Below are 12,666 nucleotides of genomic sequence, written 5' to 3'. Positions count from 1 at the left end.
CGGCGGATTGTATGACCATCTCGTTTTAATAAACGACTATATTTTGCCCGAGATCTACCGAGTAGCTTCATTTACCGTGAGAAACGTTCTCGTCGCGGGGAATGCCCCGTTCCTTTCCTCGCGTGGTTCCCTGGACCTGTTCGCGGCCGTCACCGGCCTAAACGATGTTCGCAGATTCGACGTCATTTTGAGAACCGATCGAATCGTTCGAGAATTTCGCGTGGTACGGTATCGTACCTGGCGCCCGTTCATTCCGTGTATCATTTTGTCGTTCCGTTCGAATCTGCGAAGATCTTTTGTCTCGAGAGGACCACGTGTCGCGCGACCGAGCGTGGCCCGGTCGCAAGGCCATAATTTCTCGAAGGCGGTTATCCCTCTGTTCGCAGGGAAATAAGCGCCGTGACACTACTCAATTTTGCTATAAATGCATACAGATCCCAAGTCTATCCGTTACACATCGGGCGGCTCGAGAGCGGCTCGACATCGGCGAGTGATTTGAGGAGTTGGTGACAGATGAGTTGGGCATTTAATCGGTCATCCGATTGACGATTGATAATCGTTAGTTGCGATTAACGACTAAAGTAGAAATTTAATCGTTATCCGCAATTAACGATTAATAAGTATTTAATCTTATCCGCAAATATAACGATCAATCGGTATTTATTCGTTAACCACAATTAACGACTAAACGAGGATATTAATTGTTAATCGCGATTAACGATTGAAGTAGAAATTTAGTCGTTAATCGTCGATTGAATTTTTGCCCAACACTGGTTAGTGATTTTATTTTTATTCTATTTTCTCGAAAATGAATAAATCCATGAATACTTTCGGCCAACTCGAGGCTACAATGAACACGACCGACGCCCGAGGGTCGAGCCCTGAGGCCTGAGCCCTGAACACAATAGTAGTGCAATAAACACGGCCCGACAATCCTCCGGCCAGTCAGGTAGCTCGGCATGAAACCGCTAAGGAGCGAATGCTGAACTTATTTATTTTCCGTGCTGCCCTCACGAAAGTCACACGAGCCAATTCGTGGCGTTCTGCCGATTAAGAAAAGCCTAAACTCGACGGAATTAGGACCGTTTCTAGTGGTTTTATTCATAACGGAGTGTACACTTTCCACCTTTAAATATAAGAAATTTAAAAATATGTGCTAGGTGTCTCTTTTTATTATGTCGAGCACCCTGTATATGAGCACCAAAAACTAATTTTCATCGTTTTGTTAGTGTTTGACACGCGATTGTAAATACGTTCAAAGCATTGTGCTACCGTCTCGTCCCGTGTTATTGTCTTTACCGTTCGCGTTCAATTTGAACGATTTCTAACGAGCTCCCCAGTATGAGAGTATGGTGGGGATGCCCGCGTATTACGCGAGGACCCTGATCCGCAACAGTCGAGATTGATGACTGAGAGAGATCTCTGTTCCTCCGAAACGAGAACCGTGAGTCGTTCCTCCGAAACGACATCTCAATTGTCAGTTATTTGTACCGCGTGTTTAAAATTATTGTTAAAAGTGATCTTGAAGTCGCAGAAACCCGGCTTCCCTGTTTAAACCAGTGGTTTTAATTCACCCACTTACACTTTCTCCACTACCGGACTGATCCAACCCTTCATACCTGATTTTAAACGAAGTGCTCGTGTCGGGGTAAACAGTTAGTTTGGCCGTTATAGTTTAAGGAAAAACTTGTGACACCTCATATTACACGTCCGTAAAACCAACAATTTTCAAGACTTCAAGGAATTGTTTGAGATACGTTTTCTCATATTTCACTAAAGACTGCAACATATCCAAATTTGAACAAAATCCGAAACAGTAGTTCTATTTCGCATGGAAGTATGGATACTCGAAAACAATTAAAAATTAAAACAATTATAAGAAACTCCGATTTAGATCAATCGTGAGCAGAAAAATTCAAAGATTCTTTTCTTTACATCTTTCAATGCCTACTATGTATATCTGTTTTATGTGTTGACCGTTTTCGATGACATTTCGAGTAATCGGATAGTGTTTTTTCATTTTCTTAGTTTTAAAAATCTTAAGCTTAATAAATATGGATTCGAAAAAATCGTTTGTCCCGCTGTTTCCAAAACCATTGTTTAAACATGTTTAAACAATCATACTGTATTAATAAAGGAGGTATTTTCGCGATCGCACTATTTGAAAGAATGGTAATTATTTTTCTCGGCGCACAGGTTCGATCAATTTCTACACTAAATGAATATACCTTGAGGGGCATGAAACGTTATACTGTATTAATATTGGATATCACTGTATTTGAAAAAGTCTACAGAATCTTTTATATTGCGGGGGTAGCGAGCGCACGGTAACCCCAAGGAATCTGGTTAGACCGATTTGGTCTTTAATGTCTTTATGGTTATTACGGCTATTAACTCTTAAGGGTACGGCTGGTGGCACATTGCAGTTCGGCCATGGCACAACAAAAGCCCAAACTTAGTTTTTCAGGAGCTTTTGCTCGAAAAAGTATATTAACGGTTTCGGTGTTATTTCAGCCGCTTGGCATAGTAGCGTTACCGGTATTGTCCGGTATGTATAAATATTTTACCGGGATTAAGTCCCTAATTTCACACAGTGAATTAAAGTTTCAAAGCGAAATGTTCAGCTCTGTACGAAGCATTAACGACATTAGATTCGAGACTAAAAGACTTGAATTTTTGGAGATGTTATGACATTTCGACGAACATTGCGCCGGACGGCGCACACGGTTTTCACCGACATTTCACCGACTCCAGATTTGACCGGCAACAGTTACAGTAAATAACTCTGACGTTTTTTATTTTGCATAAAGACCCGCTGTCTATCCGTAACACATGTGGGCGGGTGGCCCGAACGTGGTCGACCTCGTCGGGCGCGTTCGGACAGAAGCGGACAATAATAACTCGCTCTCTTTTGTGGCAGCTAATTTCCTACATTTGCCACAAGATGGACAGATAGTCAAAGAAAGACCTTTCTCGCTGCTACCTGATCCGTCACCGATCTCTATATATACAGTCTTAAACCGCCTTCCGATATCGCAGCGTCGCGGGCAGGGCCCGCCTTACTGATGAGTCCTCTAGCCGTTCAGGACTGGTCGGTCAGAGCTGTGACAGACCTTTTTTGGCCATTCCGTCGCGATCCAGGGGGTGGTCGGGTGGTCCTTGCAGCGACCCGTGCAGCTATTGGGTCGCTGCAAGGGTCGCAAGATTAACTTTCGATAGAAAAGAGCTAGAACGATGAATTTTTTTAAAAATTAAAGCTCAAACTTTGCAGAATATGGGAAAAGTAGGGAAATGATGGTACGAACGTTTTTTAACCTTGACAAAATTCGTTAAACCTGCACAATTTCAATAAAACTTTTTTGCAACATGCTGTACATCATTTCCCGTAGATTCTTGCACGCTTATTTCAAATCTGGTCTCAGAATTTGTCTACCACCTCAGGATTTTATAAAAAATCGAATTTTTTGTCAACGAAACAAATGAAATCATATTTTCGTTGAAATCCGATTGAGCTACACTTTTTTTTTGGTGGTTTTATTAGGAAAGGATTGGGTTATTGCAAAATTATTTTTTTAACCTCGACCATCAACTGTATGGAGTCAAAAAATTTAAGCTAATTCTTTTTTTACGTCTTTTTCGATGAGCCGTCAGAGTGATTTAAATTTTGAAAAAAATATGTTTATATTCCTTGGAGAATGTAAAATGAGCCCTTGAAAAGAAATGGAGATATAAAAATTGGCGTCACAAGGAGCTGGCAAAGGACGCTGTATACGACTAAATAACCCCATTTACACCTCGAGAATAATATTAGCAACCAGTCTTGACCAACGATGCCTTTTTAAGTGAAAGGTAACAACCCTGGAACAGACATTTTCTGACGTAAGGATCGACAGCGTCTGTCCTGAAATTATATATTTCATTCACGTAGTGAGAAAACATTTTAGATTTGTCTATGTCCAACGAGTGATCCAATACACTGCCCCGAAAGTACGAGCGATAGCGGAACAGCAGTGGGTTAGGATACGATACCGTTACCGCCCACTACATACTACTCAATTGTAGGGGATGGCGGCAAGACGCCAACACGCATGGATTCGAACTGGTGACATTGTACTTGGTGTAAACCTGAGAAGAAGGTTCCCAGGCAGGATTACGATGAAGTGTCTAGGTGCGAATGCGCGGACGATTGGATCAGAGTGGAGGAGGCAGGACTCGTTTCACACGCATTTTCGGCTGTATTGAAATACTTATTACAGCGGTCACACATACTACGCAGCGTGCGCCATCGAAGTCAACACATTGAGACTACGGGCGCGCGGCTAGGGTCGGGCTAGGCAGACCCAGGCAGACCCAACCCGGTAGGCTCGATTTCTTTCAGTGCCGTTCCCGGGGCTGTTCTCTATAGAGAGATTTATGACAGGTCATTACTATGGAGCTGGAAGTCGACACTTCCTCGACCAACACGTTTTGACTGTAATTTTGAAATCACTCGACGAAGTCGAGCCACTCTCGGGTCGCTTGATATGTCACGGATAGACTGCGGATCTTTATGCATTTATAGCAAACTTGAGTAGATGAAATTGACAGTTGTTGGAAAATTTTTTAAATTGAAGATGTCAATACAGGGTGTTTACCTACAGGTGGGAGAAAATTTAAGGGGTGGTTCTCGACGATAATACAAGACGAAAATGAAGAATAAAAAAATTGCGATTTCGGCTTCGTTATTTAGTTATTAACAATTAAAAATCCGCCTAAAATGCTGCAACACTTCTAACAAAAGTATATGTTGCGTACGTCAGACAGGCGCGCGACAGTCTCGTATCAAGTGACAAACGCATGCATACCTTGGTTCTCATTTGGGGCCCCAGCGAGGTGAAAATGTTTAAAAAATCGATGGACGACATTGAACCTACCTACTCGTTAAAATCCACAAGGGCATTTTTAATATCCGCCCTATGGAATTATCGAGTAGAAGGGGTCAATGCCCTTTCACTTTTAAATTCTTCTCACACATATCCACAAATCCTTATCCTGCACTATAATTGTTCATAACACCGTACCTAATATACTGTAATAAACGCTCTAGCACTATTTACAATATCATACACACGCACTACGAGTTTACAGAGAGTACAAGTTTACTGAGGGGAAGGAGGAGAATGTGAAGAACTGGTAATCCTTTAATGTTGAAACACTGCTCTTTATTGAACTTGATTTACGTCGCGAGACTCGCTCACAGACGGAACGGACATCTTGAGGTCGTGTGATCTCTGCGAATGGAAATCTTCGACGCGTGAGGGAAGAATCGTCCGTACAAGCTAGCATCTGTATGCACACTGATTCAAGACAGCTGATGAGGTCGATGCCAGATCGATAAAACAAATGAAGATCTACAGCAAACTACCGCCCAAACATCGCGCGTTGCTATACCAATACATTGTCTATCCTGTTTTCACGAATTTCGTGATTCTTTCTCATTCTGTCTGTGACCGTGAAATATCTCATGCGTGTGCATTGACCACATTAGCTGTCTTCAATCAGTGTGCATACGGATACTAGCTTGTACGGACGATTCTTCTCGCACGCGTCGAAGATTTCCGTTCGCAGAAATCGCATGACTCTGTAAACTCGTAGTGCGTGTGTATGATATTGTAAATAGTGCTAGAGCGTTTATTACAGTATATTAGGTACGGTGTTATGAACAATTATAGTGCAGGATAAGGATTTGTGGATATGTGTGAGAAGAATTTAAAAGTGAAAGGGCATTGACCCCTTCTACTCGATAATTCCATAGGGCGGATATTAAAAATGCCCTTGTGGATTTTAACGAGTAGGTAGGTTCAACGTCGTCCACCGATTTTTTAAACATTTTCACCTCGCTGGGGCCCCAAATGAGAACCAAGGTATGCATGCGTTTGTCACTTGATACGAGACTGTCGCGCGCCTGTCTGACGTACGCAACATATACTTTTGTTAGAAGTGTTGCAGCATTTTAGGCGGATTTTTAATTGTTAATAACTAAATAACGAAGCCGAAATCGCAATTTTTTTATTCTTCATTTTCGTCTTATATTATCGTCGAGAACCACCCCTTAAATTTTCTCCCACCTGTAGGTAAACACCCTGTATACGATTTCTCCTCTATTAAAATCATTAAGGGAAGAGATGACATTCAATTTAGTTTCTATTTCCTGTAATCGACGCTGACATTTTTTATTTTGCATAAAGATCCGCAGTCTATCCGTGACACACCATCGGGTGGCCCGGTGGCCCGAGAGTGGCTCGACTTCGTCGAGCGCGTTCAGACGTCAGACAGAAGCGGACAAGTTCGTGCGAACGCAGAATTGAATCTCGAGTAGCGCGAAAACTCGCTCGCCCGAACTTGTCCGATTCTTTCCGAACCCGCCCGACGAGATCGAGACACTTCCGGGCAGCTCGAAACCCCTTGGCAGCCCGATGCACTCGGGTAGCTTGAAACGCGCTCGAGCCGAAAATTATAAATTTCAACACTCTACACCTACCGAACCTTAAAAGTAACTGGTCATTGTTTCTTTGTATGAAAGTGATGAGATTGATTTTATTTAGACTTTATGCAGCTCTCCTTGTAATATGTTATAATGTATTGGCTCGTTCGGAAAGTCATTTTGTTTTCTCCTTTGCTGAAGAAACAATTAAATTCAATTTGATTTCTATTTCTTGCAATCGATATAGTAAATTTTTATTTTGCAGAAAGATCCACAGTCCATCCGTGACACACCATCGGGTGGCCCGGTGGCCCGAGAGTGGCTCGACTTCGTCGAGCGCGTTCAGACGTCAGACAGAAGCGGACAAGTTCGTGCGAACGCAGAATTGAATCTCGAGTAGCGCGAAAACTCGCTCGCCCGAACTTGTCCGATTTTTTCCGAACCCGCCCGACGAGATCGAGACACTCCCGGGCAGCTCGAAACCCCTTGGCAGCCCGATGCACTCGGGTAGCTTGAAACGCGCTCGAGCCGAAAATTATAAATTTCAACACTCTACACCTACCGAACCTTAAAAGTAACTGGTCAATGTTTCTTTGTATGAAAGTGATGAGATTGATTTTATTTAGACTTTATGCAGCTCTCCTTGTAATATGTTATAATGTATTTGCTCGTTCGGAAAGTCATTTCGTTTTCTCCTTTGCTGAAGAAACAATTCAATTCAATTTGATTTCTATTTCTTGCAATCGATATAGTAAATTTTTATTTTGCAGAAAGATCCGCAGTCCATCCGTGACACACCATCGGGTGGCCCGGTGGCCCGAGAGTTTCTCGACTTTGTCGAGCGCGTTCAGACGTCAGACAGAAGCGGACAAGTTCGTGCGAACGCAGTATTGAATCTCGAGTAGCGCGAAAACTCGCTCGCCCGAACTTGTCCGATTCTTTCCGAACCCGCCCGACGAGATCGAGACACTTCCGGGCAGCTCGAAACCCCTTGGCAGCCCGATGCACTCGGGTAGCTTGAAACGCGCTCGAGCCGAAAATTATAAATTTCAACACTCTACACCTACCGAACCTTAAAAGTAACTGGTCAATGTTTCTTTGTATGAAAGTGATGAGATTGATTTTATTTAGACTTTATGCAGCTCCCCTTGTAATATGTTATAATGTATTGGCTCGTTCGGAAAGTCATTTCGTTTTCTCCTTTGCTGAAGAAACAATTCAATTCAATTTGATTTCTATTTCTTGCAATCGATATAGTAAATTTTTATTTTGCATAAAGATCCGCAGTCTATCCGTGACACACCATCGGGTGGCCCGGTGGCCCGAGAGTGGCTCGACTTCGTCGAGCGCGTTCAGACCTCAGACAGAAGCGGACAAGTTCGTGCGAACGCAGAATTGAATCTCGAGTAGCGCGAAAACTCGCTCGCCCGATCTTGTCCGATTCTTTCCGAACCCGCCCGACGAGATCGAGACACTCCCGGGCAGCTCGAAACCCCTTGGCAGCCCGATGCACTCGGGTAGCTGGAAACGCGCTCGAGCCGAAAATTATAAATTAAGTTTCCTTTCCCTTCTACGACACATTTTTTTTGCACGAAGACGTTTCAACACTCTACACCTACCGAACCTTAAAAGTAACTGGTAAATGTTTCTTTGTATGATAATGATAAGATTGATTTTATTTAGACTTTATGCAGCTCTCCTATTGTAATATGTTAATGTATTAGCGTGTTCGGAAAGTCATTTCGTTTTCTCCTTTGCTGAAGAAATAACATTCAATTCAATTTAGTTTCTATTTCCTTTAATCGACGCTGACATTTTTTATTTTGCATAAAGATCCGCAGTCTAGTAATGACAAACGGAAGCATTGCCATCCCTACACGATAAACGAAATTACTTTCCGAACGACCTGATAGTATGTAGTATGTAATTTAAATAAAAATATTAATTTTGTCAGTAAAATGAAAGACTGCTGCTGCTGCTACTGCTGCTACACATTTGTACAATAGACATTTACTTTACCGACATCTTAATGTGGAAGATCCACATCAGCGCGACCAGCTCTGTATCACCTTACCGGGGCGGGAGACCCCCTGCCCCCTAGTACAAGGCCTGTACGTGCCTGTACGGCGCTGCGTACGGCATTCGAAACATTGGCGCGACTGTGTTGCCCTCTTACGGTGAGGCAAAATCCCCCACCGTTTTCCGTGCAACCTCGCGGCAGCAGGGATCCAAAACGCGACATTGCTGCCCGGTGCAGCCCTGGTTGTCTGGGTGAAGGCCTCTCAATCTCGTTTGCTCATCGTGAGTGTGAATGCTTTACAATCTGTAATTATTTTAAATTTAATTCCTAACAAATATATTCGGAATTTTCGTAGTGATCGTATAATCGCCAAGACTTCCAGCTCGTAACTCGCGTATCTAGCTTCGGCTGGTGTCGTTTTACCGCTAGCAAAATATATCGGGTGAAATTTGTTATCGTCGTCGCTGCGTTGCATCAAAACTGCTCCGAAACCGAATGACGATGCGTCCGTGTGTAATTCGGTCTCCGCATCTACTTTGTAAATGTTTAACACTGGTTTCTCCATTAATTTTGTTTTCAAGAGATCGAATGCACCTATCGCCGTACCATCGAGCTCGAACGTAACGCCTGCTCGTAACAGGTTCTTCAATGGTCTAGCGATTGTTGAATAACCTTCTATAAATTTTCGAAAGTATCCGGTCAGACCCAAAAAGCTTTGAACTTGTTTGGCATTCTTCGGTACTGGAAATTTTGCTACGGCCGCTGTTTTACCCTCAGACGGCCGAACAGAGCCATTCTCTACAATGTGTCCCAAAAATTCGACTTTACTGCGTAGCCATGAACATTTTTTCCAATTTATTTCCAGACCGTGATCGCTAGCTACTGCTAAAACTTGTTCCAGTTTTTGTATTCCGCTTTCTAAGTCACTCGATGGTACGATGATGTCATCCATATAGGCCAAAATAACTTTTTGTTGCAAAAGATCTCTGAAAACCATATTAATGAATCTCACGAAGACAGCTGGAGAGTTAGATAAACCGAAAGGAACGCGTAAAAATTCATACTGACCATTGGGTACAACAAACGATGTGAACTTACGGCTATCCTTATGTACCGGCACATGGAAAAATCCATTTCTTAAGTCAAGGGTACTGAACAGTTTAGCGCCCTGTAACGCGTCCAGCTGGTCTTCCACGAGAGGTAAAGGGTAACGGTCCCTTACTATTTTCTGGTTTAATTTTCTATAATCTACGCACAAACGCATAGAGCCGTCTTTTTTCTTTACGAGAACGATGGGACTCGCGTATTCAGAGAGAGAGACGGCTGAATAATGCCATCCCGTAACCAATCGCTTATTTGTGCGTCTACCGCACTCTTTTCTGCTGGTGCTAAACGTCGTGGTCTCTGAAACACGGGTTCCTCGTCTTTCAGAACAATACTCATTTCTACGTTCACCTCCTTAATTTTTTTAGGCGCGTACTCGACAATAAAATTCTTGACTCGTTGTCGAATCGCAATATCGTCTATATGTGTTACATCTACTTCCTCTCGCTCGCATACGATCCGAAAAACTTCCGGTATACTTTCATCACACCATTTATCAGTGACAGGGTCTTCGCGAATTTTCTCTATCGTTATCTCTCGTCCGTTTCTGACTAACTTAACTTTATTTAAGAAGTCTGCGCCTAAAAGTAAATCGTGTTTTAGTAAAATATCGGAAACTACGTGAAATTCAATTTCATATGCGTGTTCATCGATAACAACGCTGGTTCTAAATTTGCCTAACGTCTTATGTCCGTTTGATCCAACGCCCGCAAAAGTCGTTCCGCTAATCTGTAAACACGGTGCTCCTATTTTTACAAGACAAGACGCGCTCATGAGCGTTAGATCACTCGCGGTATCTATTATCGACATCAGTTCAACATTGTTCAATCTTACCGCCTTACACGATTGAGTAGAAGGAAATCGTGTTACCAATTTCACCGTTTTTTCGGGGCCAGTATCTCGCTTTGAGCAGTTCGGCGCAAGGTGTCCATGTTGGCCGCACCGAAAACATTTGGGACCGCGAGACTTCGCCGGACAGTCTGCACTGAGATGACCTTCAGTGTTGCAGTTGAAGCATCTCCTCGATTTGTCTTTCCGGAACGCTTCCCTATCCTGTTGGGTTGTTGGTAGTCTCCTCCGCTCGTCGATTAACGAATTTCCCGCGAAGCTCGTTGACGGAAGCATCAACTGTTCAAAAGCCACCAGCAATGCTTCTGGAGTCTTGAAACAATGCATTTTCGCTTGTGACCTCAGAGACCTGTCCGGAATGCCCTCGATGATGTGGTCGACAAGCTCAACTTCGTCGTCTATCGGTATACGGTTCGCCTTTATAATTTTATCGTGGAAATAGTCCTCGAAAGACTCGTTCTTTTTCCACACTCGTTCCCGTAATCGGTCGCGAAGCACAAGGTTGCTCGGCCTGTGGTAGAACATCTGTTCTAACTTCGAGAGTAAATCGTCGGCGAGAAGTTCAATGTATTCAGAACGGGAGTGAACCCAATCTCTCGCTTTTCCCCGTACGCGCATTCCTATCAACACTTTCGTCTCGTTATCATTCAATTTGTACGTCCTTCGTAACACCTTTATTTGTTTCACCCACGTTGGATAGTCTTCCGACTTCCCATCGAAGTACGCGAGTAGCTCGGCGACAGTTTTCACACCAACTCGTCCGTGTGTGTTTTCTTCTCTCGGATTCGCATGTTCTGCTCCGCTTGAACGTCGTGTTTCTTGTATTAACGCAAGTTCGCGTCTCGTCAATTCTAGCTCCCTCTCTGCTATTTCTCTTTCTCTGTTTAAAAGGATTATCTCGCGCCGAACGTCCACTGCATCGTCATTCCTCGCCGTATTCCCCGAAGTATGACTCTCGTACACGTCTCCGCCCGCATTTTCGTTGACCGTGTCCGTCTGACCGCGGTAGGCCCATTGACATGATGGATCGTGTTCAATTAATCGTGCTATCAGCTCTGACTTCGTTCCGGACGTCTGTAGACTCTCATTTCGCAGAATTTCTTTTAGCTCTGCGACCGTAAGCGCGTTTAGATCCCGAGAAGACATTGCGGATGTACTCCCGTAATATTCCGATCACAATTTAGGCACACTGAACTGTCGTTGCACGCGCGAACACTGCTTTCACGCACTGGCTTTAGGACGAGCCCCCAAAAATGTAGGATTTAAATCGAAAATTGAATAATACGTTCGTAAACTCGAAATGTTTTAATACGAAATTTGAATTATAACAAATACAACTAATTAAATTATCCCGTCTGAATCTCCGCCTGAGATCAAACACGTCTTTTCGTTTTCGTACGTCGAACCGGAATGACAAAGAAATCGCATATTACAAATATGAATAACGAAATCGATAAACATAATAACAGATATCGAATCGTCGCGTCGTTACAGTTACTAACGTCGTGACATTCAACGGAATTCTCGCCGCTCAGAGATGGCATCTCCCCAGATAGCCAAGCGATCCTCGCGCACAGATCGAGCCCGGCGTGGCGGGGTCTGGTAGACGGGCCGAACGTCGCTTGAATGGGCAAAACGCACACGATGGCTATAATCTGGGGAGGGCTCTTATGACCGTGAGGGCTCGTAACGTTCCCTCGGCGCAAACCCGACACAATCTTCCCCTCGGCCCGTCGGTCCTGATTTCTGCAAAATTTTAAGTAGGTCCGAGATTGTAAGAGGGCAGCACGGTCGCATTAATGTGGCGAATGTCGTTATGCAGGACAGGTCACACTAGTGTGGCAGATGCCGGTAAAGTAAATTTTTACTTATTTACTTATTTTACTTATTTGACATGCAAGGAGAGAAAACGAAATAATAAACCTTATTGAATGATATACTTTTATAATTTTATTTTCTATATTAGTTTTTCTAGCGGATGACTGCGCATTTCTGTGCAAGATAAAAATTGTTTACATCGAATGCAAGAGATAGAAACTAAATTGAACGTTATACGCTATATACGTATATACACAAGCATTTATTTGAAAATAAATAATAAATACATCAAAATACAAAATGGTTAAATTAATTACATTAAAAAATTAATTATTATATCGCAGCCGGTTGTTAAAGGGATAACAAATGGATCAATGGATGATAAATGAACATTATAATTTTTCATTTAGTA

At 43.1% G+C, this 12,666-nt stretch overlaps 1 protein-coding gene across 1 annotated transcript; it reads right to left on the bottom strand.

Annotated features, from left to right (window-relative positions):
- Positions 1-409: 409 nt before the first annotated feature.
- Positions 410-12,233, bottom strand: LOC143213638 (uncharacterized). The gene is made up of 7 exons (XM_076433690.1): positions 12,226-12,233; positions 11,935-12,182; positions 10,067-11,545; positions 9,852-9,887; positions 9,552-9,731; positions 8,860-9,503; positions 410-418 (listed from the first exon to the last, which is right to left on the bottom strand). Exons 1-7 carry the CDS (start codon positions 12,231-12,233, stop codon positions 410-412), a joined length of 2,604 nt encoding a protein of 867 aa, XP_076289805.1.
- Between the last annotated feature and the right edge of the window lie 433 nt (positions 12,234-12,666).

The sequence above is a fragment of the Lasioglossum baleicum genome, chromosome 11, assembly GCF_051020765.1.
Source record: "Lasioglossum baleicum chromosome 11, iyLasBale1, whole genome shotgun sequence".
Classification (NCBI taxonomy): Eukaryota; Metazoa; Arthropoda; class Insecta; order Hymenoptera; family Halictidae; genus Lasioglossum; species Lasioglossum baleicum.
Note: the sequence above shows the minus strand (reverse complement) of the source record. Positions and strands in the feature narration are given on the sequence as shown.

Coding starts and splice junctions, on each gene's coding strand:
- LOC143213638 (XM_076433690.1), bottom strand. Junction 11,546..11,934: donor CGTTGAATGTCACGACGTTA/GTAACTGTAACG, acceptor TTACGGTCGCAG/AGCTAAAAGAAATTCTGCGA. Junction 9,888..10,066: donor TGATAAATGGTGTGATGAAA/GTATACCGGAAG, acceptor CCCGTGTTTCAG/AGACCACGACGTTTAGCACC.